Source organism: Coregonus lavaretus (genome assembly GCF_964263955.1).
Source record: "Coregonus lavaretus genome assembly, contig: SUPER_35_unloc_1, whole genome shotgun sequence".
In the NCBI taxonomy this organism is placed as follows: Eukaryota; Metazoa; Chordata; class Actinopteri; order Salmoniformes; family Salmonidae; genus Coregonus; species Coregonus lavaretus.
The window spans coordinates 5943650-5954291 of NW_028167181.1; the positions used below are offsets into that span (position 1 = coordinate 5943650).

Genomic DNA, 10642 nt, shown 5'->3' on the forward strand with positions numbered 1-10642 from the left:
GAGTGTTGCAGACTACAGACCTTTATTTATTTTTATGCGTTTCAGCTGTCCCGTTCTGTGAGCCTGTGAGGCCTACCACTTCGCGGCTGAGCCGTTGTTGCTCCTAGACGTTTCCACTTCACAATAACAGCACTTACAGTTGACCGGGGTAGCACTAGCAGGGCAAAAATTTGACGAACTGACTTGTTGGAAAGGTGGCATCCTATGACAGTGCCACGTTGAAAGTCACTGAGCTCTTCAGTAAGGCTATTCTACTGCCAATGTTTGTCTATGGAGATTGCATGCATGGCTGTGTGCTTGATTTTATACACCTGTCAGCAACATGTATGGCTGAAATAGCCGAATCCACTGATTCTAAGTTGTGTCCACATACTTTTGTTTGTATTTATATACACACAGTACCAGTCAAGTTTGGTAAGTGCTCAGCATATGTGGGACCTCCAATACTTTTGAAAAAGCATTCCAGGTGACTACCTCATGAAGCTGGTTGAGAGAATGCCAAGAGTATGCAAAGCTGTCAACGCAAAGGGTGGCTACTTTGAAGCAAATATATTTTGATTTGTTTAACACTTTTTTGGATACTATATGATTCCATATTTGTTATTTCATAGTTTGTCTTCACTATTACTCTACAATGTAGAAAAAAAACAACAACCCTGGAATGAGTAGGTGTCCAAACTTTTGACTGTTAAAATATATATATATATATATATATATGTACATATACACACACACACACACACGAAACATGTCAGTTGCATTTAGATTATACAGTAAACACGCTATAACAGAGCAAACCTCTGATTTGGATTTGTGTACAGTACTGCCAAAGTCTGAATAGTAACAAAGAGAGTCCTCTGATAAAACTGACTGAACAGTTAGTTTGCTGCTCAGGGAACATAACAGTAATGTGCAGTTTGTAGGTGTGATGCATTTTGTTATTGAGATCTGACAGTGACAATAAATGTGCTCATTGTAGGATCTAATTGTCAGTGAGTTAATGGCAGACAATTCATTTAAAAAAACAAAATCTCAAATTCATCCATTACAACAAATACGTTTTATTTGTCAAAATATTTTGAGCAACCCATCACTTAGTACAATGACAGGTAAAATGTTGCAATACCATTGCACCTTCATATCTGCAGGTAATAAAGTACCATGTGTTCAAATGTAATTTAATTGGTTCAATATTAGCACACAATTAACAGAGCAGAATGTATAACAGCATAAACCATAAGAGAACAGACAAACCGTACAGGTACATGTCTTTAAAGACTCAAATCATAGGCTATTCAAAAAATAGAGGCCAAATCCTAACTTAAGACCAAGTGTGTAGCTCACTTTTCTTGTAAAGTGAGCTACATGCATCGATTACAATGGAAGATTTGTGCTTTAATGAGTTATGCGCTCAGATCTCAAGTCATGAGTCGGCCCTACAGAAAAGGGTCAAATTCTCATATTGCAACATTTACATTTTCAGTGCAGGCTTTTTCTAAGTGTACTCTACCATACTATAATCAAGGCTCTTACAAGTCTGTACACCTCCATATCAAGTTAGAATGGACCCAAGACATTCAGCAATTCCACGTTGGCAGTAGCTCCTGTTACCTTAGCGTCCTCAAGCTGACGTGCGCTGGGGTGGAAGTTTGGCCACCGAGGTCCCCATTGTGTTAAGTGCAGCATGGATACGGAAGTGAAGCCTCGACTCCATGCTATAACCCTTGTAGTTCAGCCTGTAAACATCCAGATAAGTCTTAATAACATGTCTTCTTCATCCTAGGCAGTAAACAATGCATCTAAAGTAGTGCTGGTTTCAACAGAGATACTTACTTGGCATTTTCTATGGTGGTGGTAGCCTTCCCCAAGTCTCCTTGCTGCTTGTAGAGAAGACCCAGTTCATACATGCTGTATGGCACAAGGTAGAGGTCATGCTTGATCCTGTTTTCACTGTAAAAAACAAAAAGAACACCACAACAAATCAGATTGTAAGAAAGCAAACAGATCAATTACATTTGGGATGCATCTCAATAGTCTTAGAACATGCTGGCATCTCGAGACTATTGAGATGAACCCCTGGGCTGCCTCCTGAGGAGCAACACTAACCACATTCCTAAATGATCAGTGAATGGCGATAATGGCCCCTTGTGAACTCTGACTGTCACTTAAGTGAACCTTTAGGCCATTAAAATGTAAACGTTTAATGGCTGCCCAGCTTCACCCAAAAAAATTGCACAATTAGACTAAATATAATGTCCTCAAGCTTGAAGTATAGAGATACACAACTTCCTCTCGTATTATGGCTGAGCAATGCCTCCATTCTATTACTTTTTTACACACAAGCTAACTATTAAATCATATGAATCTGTATTGTCCATGTACACCCCACACAAGAAAATGAAAACATGACTAATAAGATAGCCGTACCTGGAGATGACGTGTGTGAAGCAGAGCTGGGCCTGGTCGAGATGGCCCAGGTGTCTCAGACACAGACCCTTTAGCATCTGGACCAGGCACTGGTCATCCACATGGTACTCTGATGGATCTGGGAGGGGGGGAAAAAAGAAAAACTATTATTCTGTATTAGACAGGGGCTGACAGACCAGAAATCGGCCCTGGCATTTCTACCACACCGGACCATAGATTAGACCTAGAGCATTGTGACGGTAAACTCACTTGGGTCATTCTTCAGTTGCTCCTCTGCTTTCTCGATAGTGACCAGAATGCTCTGTGTCAGTTCAGGCCTTTTGCCAACGATGGTGAAGCCGTTCCAAACATATATCATTTCCTGTTATGAGGAAAATGCATTTTAGACCTAAATAGCACATTTTAAAAGTGAACATGTTTGCTTTGAATGAAGTAAAAATAAAGATTTTTTTAAATAAAGTGTTCACCATGGCAGGAATCACCAGCGTCACTGGGGTTACGGCACTGTACCGCAGAGCCTTCTTCGCGGCGAACTTCTCAGTTGGGATGGATTTCCCTGCAATCCGCAGCCGCAAGCTCTCCACTTGCCTATAAAGACACATTAAATTAGCCATAGCTATAAAACCTTAACAACCCGCCTTCTCATCAGTGTGACAGTGCCTTTTGTTCAGTTTATGATTCATGTAAATTACATTTATGCTGTCCTGAAAATAGAGTAATCTTTTTTTGGGGGTGTGGACCTACTTTTTTTTCAAGTTGTATAGTATCTTTGGGTGCCATACAAATAAAATGTGTCTTTTTTGAGAAAACATACCTAAACAACAGTTCCACATTCTCCCCGGTTTTCTTCACCTCCTCCTCTGGCATCATGCTGAGGATGGAAGCTTTCTGGAACACGTACATAGCCTGCCAAGAGACACCAAAAGTCAACATTTCAAATGAAAAAAAAAAGGGGTACAGTACACAGACCTCCAGGGAATTTACCAGTTTTATAACATGGGGGAGCTGTAAAGAGCAGGGAGGAAAGACAGTAAGCGATGGTAAAAAAAAAAGAGAGAAAAAAAAGCAAAGGGTAGAGGAGGCTGGGGAAGAAAGAGGAGAGGAGAGTTAAAACTCAAATTACTGGAAGAGGGCCCTTAATCTGTGACCGGGAAGTCATTCCTAAATGTTTTAGTTAGGCTGCTAGGGCGGCAGGTAGCCTAGCGGTTAGCGTTGGGCCAGTAACCGATAGGTCGCTGGTTCGTATACCCGAGCCGACAAGGTGAAAAATCTGTCGATGTCCACTTAAAGCACTTAATCCTAATCTGCACCAGGGGTGTCGTACCACTATGGCTGACCCTGTAAAACAACACATTTCACTGCACCTACCCGGTGTATGTGACAAAACTACACCCAGGAAGTCAGTCCTAAATAGGTTTTAGTCAGGCTGCTACAGGTAAACTATACCTGGGACCACTTGCTCTCTTTGCAGAGAAGGTCTGCATACTGGTAGGCCTCCAGCCAGTCCTGCTGGAAGGAGTAGGACCACATAAGCTCCCAGTAACACAGATGGTGGATCTGACGCCACTCCTGCTGCGCCGCTATGCACTCCAGGAACTTCTTCTGGGCCTGGGGGACGGATACACAAAACGGTGAGATATGGTTCTTGTTAGACAGAGGGCTTGATTTTATGACTTGTAGCGTAGCAGACGGGGTCATATTCATTAGGGCACGCCATAGCAAAATGCTTTGCAACAGAACACAACGTTTCTCATTGGACAAGTTTAGGAAGTCTCTCCCAGTTTGTCTGTTTTCTTCCGTTTGGTACCTAATGAATACGACCCAGGAAAATGTATGAAGACACCATTCTTAAAAAGGGAGATTACTCACAAATTCAAAGTTACCCTTGAGCACAGCAATCCTGGCCTGGTAGAATAGAATGAGGGCCCCCTAGAGAACAACCACAGTCGATGTTAACAGGGGGTGGGGGGGGGGGGGGCAAGTGGGAAGACTTTGCAGGAAGGGGACTGTTCACTTACATTGGGGAACTTCTCAATGTAGGGCTCCAGAAGAAGTTCAGCCTCTACCAGGTTCCCCTCACCAGTACCTATAGAGAAGGAAAGACAAGGCATCACTCAACCCTAATGTCTGTTGTAAAGTAAAACCCATTATCTAAGGCTGTGTTTACTCAAGCAGTCCAATTCTGATCTTTTTCACTAATTTGTCTTTTGACCAATCAGATTGGTTCTGAAAAAGATAACACAATTGGGCTGCCTGTGTAAACGCAGCTAAAGTCAATACAAATGGATGAAATGCCCGTCACATAAGAAACCAGCAGGAGACTGACTTTTTAAAGCACAGTGAAAGTGTGTGACTGCGAGAGTTGATGATCACAGTACTGCAGTAACAATGGAGCAGTTTAGACTTTTCACCACCAGAGGGCCTCCTTTATCCACATAAAACTCCAGTGGCCAGTGTGGCATTTGGGGAGTAGATCAATGTTGCGCCTGGACACAGGTCTTGGGACCTTTTTGGGTTTTCCCCAACTTACAGTTCCCAGGTTACGGTAAGGTTTCGGGGAGGGAAAACTGATCCTAGATCTGTACCTTACCCAGTATGACGCTGATGTAGAGGTGGTACGTCAGGAGGCACATAGTGCAGAGGATGGAGCGCAGGCTGTTGCTGGCTGCCCCCTCCCTCAGCTGGGACAGACCCACTTCCTGCACAACAAGCCTCTGTCAACAACATCCACTTCATTGCATCGTCATTGGCTGAATTACGAGGCATAATGGTGAGTGAACTAAAGAAATGTATCATTTCAAACATTTACAGATGTATTATTTTTTGACATATGCAAGCACTCAGTCGTCGGGGGACAATAATTACTTTGCTTGTCTCTTGAAGGCCTGCTTCAAAAAATACTCCCCACTGACTATCCAAGAGAAAATGAGTATTTTGCAAGGCGGCCGGTGTGTGATGCGGCATAGTCTGTCAGTGAGAGAAGTGGTGAGACTACTCCTCGTCACCTACCCGGTCTCCAGAGAAACCCATCCACTCCAGTAGTCGGAGGACCTTGCTCGGCAAGAGAGACAAATACTGAAAGAGGAAAACCAAACGGTGAGGACAGTGACCTTTGACATTTGAGGAGCACAAAACAAAATCCTTCTGTGTCAAAAAAAAATGGCCAATAGAAGATAAACATTCATAATTCGTAATCTTACATTTGACCGCTTTAGCGACTCTTACTAATCTGCCTGTCCTACCATCTTTGACCTCACCCATAGTGCTGAGGTGCAAACACTAAACACCAATGCGCTTACCAAGTTAAATGAACCAATGCCCATGTTCACGCCGCACCTGAAGTGAGTGTGTGTGCTCATCTGGTCAGACTGGTTCTTTGCCATGGTTGACATAACTTCACATTCCCTGGTAGAGGGGAGAAAAACAAAACAGGTATTCTGTTCTTTTATTAGGATCCCCATTAGCTGTTGCTAATGCAGCAGCTACTCTTCCTGGGGTCAACACCAAACATAATGCAGAACATTAATAGACAAGAACAGCTCAAGGACAGAACTACATACATTGAACTATGAACTTGAGTACAGTATGAACCTTGCAAGGTCCCCCAAAATACTTGACTGCCAAATGTGACCTTGCTAAAAACAATCACTGCTTGATAACATTTGATACATTTCCTTCTAGTGCATCAATTCTGTGAACAGTCATTATTCTACTGGAAGCACAGGAGGCTGGTGAGGGGATGACAGTGGCTAATAATCATCATCTGGAATGGAGTGAATTGTATCAAACATATGGAAACAATGTTTGATGTGCTTGATACCATTCCAGCCATTACTATGAGCCCGTCCTCCCCAATTAAGGTGTCACCAGCCACCTGTGACTGGACTACCCAAACACAAAACATAATACCCTTTTCACATTATCGAGTCAACCAGTTCATGCGTAACCAGGCCAGCTCAGTAAACTTGGTTTGGGTAAGTAGTGTAAAAAGCCCTTCAAATTTTTGTTTTATATAATAATAATAAAAACCCTGCCCACTTGTAGATCAGAAAGCTGTTGCGGATCTTGATGCCTCCTTTGATGAAGCTGATCATGCTCTCGTCCAGAAAGGTGAGTGCAGCCTTCTGCATTAGCACCTCAGCATAGCACAGCTCTGCATGCATCTCCTCTGCAGTGGGCAAGGAGCAAACCAAGAGATGCCCGTCAATCAAAGACCAGAATAAACCCACCTACATTTAAACTAATGTGGATGTAGTATATGTACACAGTGCGTTCAGAAAGTATTCAGACCACTTCCTTTTTCCACATTTTGTTACATTGCTTTATTCTGAAATTAATTATCTACACACACCCCCATAATGACAAAGCAGGTTTTTAGAAATTAGCAGAAAACAGAAATACCTTTATTACATAAGTATTCAGACCCTTTGCTATGTGATTCGAAATTGAGCTCAGGTTTCCATCCTGTTTCCATTGATCATCCTTGAGATGCATCTACAACTTGATTGGAGGCCACCTGTGGTAAATTCAATTGATTGGGCATGATTTCAAAAGGAACACCTGTCTATATAAGGGCCCACAGTTGACAGCGCATGTCAGAGCAAAAACCAAGTCTTGAGGTTGAAGGAATTGTCCGTAGAGCTCCGAGACAGGATTGTATCGAGGCACAGATCTGACGAAGGGTACCAAAACATGTCTGCAGCATTGAAGGTCCCCAAGAACACAGTGGCCTCCATCATTCTTCAATGGAAGAAGTTTGGAACCACTAAGACCCTTCCTAGAGCTGGCCGCCTGGCCAAACTGAGCAATTGGGGGAGAAGGGCCTTGGTCAGGTAGGTGACCAAGAACCCAATGGTCACTGACAGAGCTCTAGAGTTCCTCTGTGGAGATGGGAGAACCTTCCAGAAGGACAACCATCTCTGCAGCACTCCACCAACCAGGCCTTTATGGTAGAGTGGCCAGACGGAAGCCACTCCTCAGTAAAAGGCACATGACAGCCCGCTTGGAGTTTGCCAAAAGGCACCTAAAGGACTCAGATCATGAGAAACAAGATTCTTTGGTCTGATGAAACCAAGATTGAACTCTTTGGCCTGAATGCTAAGTGTCACGTCTGGAGGAAACCTGGCACCATCCCTAAGCACACAGCCACGACAACGCAGGAGTGGCTTCGGGATAAGTCTCTGAATGTCCTTGAGTGGCCCAGCCAGAGCCCGGACTTGAACATCTCTGGAGAGACCTGAAAACAGCTGTGCAGCGATGCTCTCCAGCCAACCTGACAGAGCTTGAGGATCTGCAGAGAAGAATGGGAGAAACTCCCCAAATACAGGTGTGCCAAGCTTGTAGCGTCATACCCAAGAAGACTCGAGGCTGTAATCGCTGCCAAAGGTGCAACAATGTAATGAATACCTATGTAAATGTGATTTCAGTTTATTTAATAAATTAGCAAACATTTCTAAAAACCTGTTTTTGCTTTGTCATTATGGATCTTGTGTGTAGATTGATGAGGAAACAATTTCTGAATACACTGCATATATTATCAGTTTGTTTTGCTACAGCAAATAGTGTTTTATAAGCCCATGTGGGCTGGGCATCTGAAGATCCTGAAGATTAAGTATGATGACCCTAATAATAAAATTAATCAAACCAATCAAAAGTCCATAGTCATGAAACATGTATACTTCAGTATGGATGACTCACACTACAGTGAGTTTCCATAGTCATGCATCATACTACATGTACGGATGTCCAGTTATCGACATACTGATATCATCCTGCAAGCACCACAACAGATATGGTATGCCCATCTCACCTTCAGTTAAGTTGTCAGTTGGCTGCTTGTAAAACATCTCAGTGATGGCCTCCACCATGGTAGTCTTCCTCCGGAACCTGTGATGAGATCACGTACTGTGTTAAAGCTAGAATCCTTAGTTGCTACAGCCACCTTTGGACATAACTTAATATGTACACAGCGATTGATTTTTGAAGAATATAACTCCGATAAATGCCTCATGGGCTTAGTTTAACTGTTCATACCCCATCAGAACCAAAAATATAAGCTTGGTTTACGCCAACGTTCGTAAACAATGTAAATGTAAACAAAGCCTCAAAACTTTAATTGTTATATCATGGCTGGTCAGTTCTTGCATCCATAGTTACATTGCTCCAGGTCCATCCTTCAGCTTTTTACCAAAACAGAGGCGGGGTGCACTCTTTGCTAATGTTTCGATTTAGGACTCTAGCTTTAAGTCCTGCCATGGCGCAACAATGTCTGAATCTGACGTGTGAGATTAAGCTTCTTCAATGCATTGGCAATTGAAAATCCATAGAACTAGATGCCCTACATTCATGTCATTTCTGTGAGAGAAGCAAAACCGTACATCTGGCACGTCTGCAGAGACTCCTTCAGAGCAGTCATGGCCTTGTCAATGTCCTTGGGTTCAAAGGTCATGCCCGCCTGCATGACCAGCATGCTGCTGTAGCCCATTGCGTGGTACATACTCTGGCTCCTCCTGAGAGAACATGACAAAACCCTTCAGAAAGAGAAGAAACTCTAGAAGCAATTATTCACTATTATAGACAGACATGAGCAGTTATCTTAAAGGATGTGATGCCTCAGGTCCTCCCACACGCTACTGTAAGCCTCAAGGCAAGCTATCATGATTGTGAAATGGGACATACCAGGGTCTGAGGAGATCCAAGGCTTCTGAGAAGCGGTTGTTGAGGAAGAGGTCAAGGGCTTTGGCGCCATCCTGCAATGCAGTCTCTAAATCCATCTGGGATTTCCTGGGAAGGGAAAAATAGAAGTTTAAAGGGTTTTTGGAGGCCAATGGGTTGGGGTCAAATTAATTTTTGGCACACATTGGGCTAGCATGATTTATAAGGAGCTAAGGGTTCACCAAAGATTGCGTAAACTTGTCAGACCCTCCATCTGGGGCATTTTCATTAGTGGCAGACAGTGGACTTCCTAAGCAACAAGGGAACAAACTCCCAAACCACACCAAACTGTTCAAACCACTCTTGCTAGAGTTGAGAATTTAGCCATTTTAAAGCATGTTTCCTGTAATTCAACACACTCTTCCACATCTTGTGTGTTTATATGATACCAGGGGTCGAAGCACAACAGAGTTCCTAAAAAAAACTGGATTGCAGTCCACCAGTTGAGTATGTGGGCTATAGCAATCACAGCATGCAGCAGACAGTATTAAAGATCTATTTAGACAACACAATCTTAAATGTGCCTGCACCAGCTGAGATGTGTGCTGTAGGCATTAATACTGTAACTATGGTTACAAGGCTTATGGACGTCTGATAACTATTTTACATAAGAGGGAACATCTAAAGCAGTGTATAGCTTAGCCTCGTGAAGTAGGGGACTTACATCGTATCAGGCACCAGGAGAAAGAGATCCTCTGGGTCCATCTGAAAGTCAGGGAAATCCAGTTTATCAGCTACGCAAGGAGCCATCATTTCCAATCCTTACACTAGCGCGCAATACCTGACTGAGAAGGGTACATGCAGAACTGTGCCTAGCCAAACTGCGCCTAGCCAAACTGCAAGCCCTCTGGCTGCGTTTTTAGGGGCAGCCCAATTCGGATATTTTTTTCTACTAATTGGTCTTTTGACCAATCCCATCGGAGCTTTTCACACCAGCTCTTTTTCAGAGCTGATCTGATTGGTCACAGGCCAATTAGTGAAAAAAATATAAGAAATGGGCTGCCTGTGTAAACGCAACGTCTGAGAATCAATCTAAACGCTACAGCAGTGCCTTTATTTATTTGTCTTCTTCTTTGGTATAGCAGTGCATTTGTCACAGGTGTGACTAATTTACCAATTTCACAAAGGAAATATAAGCAATGCCACCGATGTTTCAAGTCTTGAGGGAGCGTGCAATTGTCATGCTAACTGCAGGAATGTCCACCAGAGCTGTTGCCAAATAATTTAATGTTAATTTCTCAACCATTAGCTGCCTCCAACGTCATTTTAGAGAATTTTGCAGAATGTCCAACCGACCTCACAACCGCAGACCACGTGTAACCACACCAGCCCAGGACCTCCACATCTGGCTTCTTCACCAGCTGGATCGTCTGAGACCAGTCACCCAGACAGCTGATGAAACTGAGGAGTATTTCTGTCTGTAATAAAGCCCTTTTGTTGGGGAAAAAACTAATTCCCAAGTGGCACCCAAGTGGGTGGGTCCCTGCCCGGGTCCCTGCCC

At 43.3% G+C, this 10642-nt stretch overlaps 1 protein-coding gene across 1 annotated transcript; it reads right to left on the reverse strand.

Moving 5' to 3' along the window:
- Window positions 1–1042: 1042 nt before the first annotated feature.
- Window positions 1043–9863, reverse strand: LOC311109945 (tetratricopeptide repeat protein 39B-like). Its single transcript, XM_084188463.1, has 17 exons — window positions 9806–9863; window positions 9106–9210; window positions 8805–8936; window positions 8237–8313; window positions 6466–6595; window positions 5727–5832; window positions 5437–5502; window positions 5018–5126; window positions 4446–4513; window positions 4297–4356; window positions 3874–4035; window positions 3242–3333; window positions 2895–3015; window positions 2677–2788; window positions 2428–2545; window positions 1834–1950; window positions 1043–1736 (listed from the first exon to the last, which is right to left on the reverse strand). The coding sequence occupies exons 1-17, from the start codon at window positions 9844–9846 to the stop codon at window positions 1622–1624; spliced, it is 1731 nt and encodes a 576-aa protein (XP_084044589.1). The 5' UTR covers window positions 9847–9863; the 3' UTR covers window positions 1043–1621.
- Between the last annotated feature and the right edge of the window lie 779 nt (window positions 9864–10642).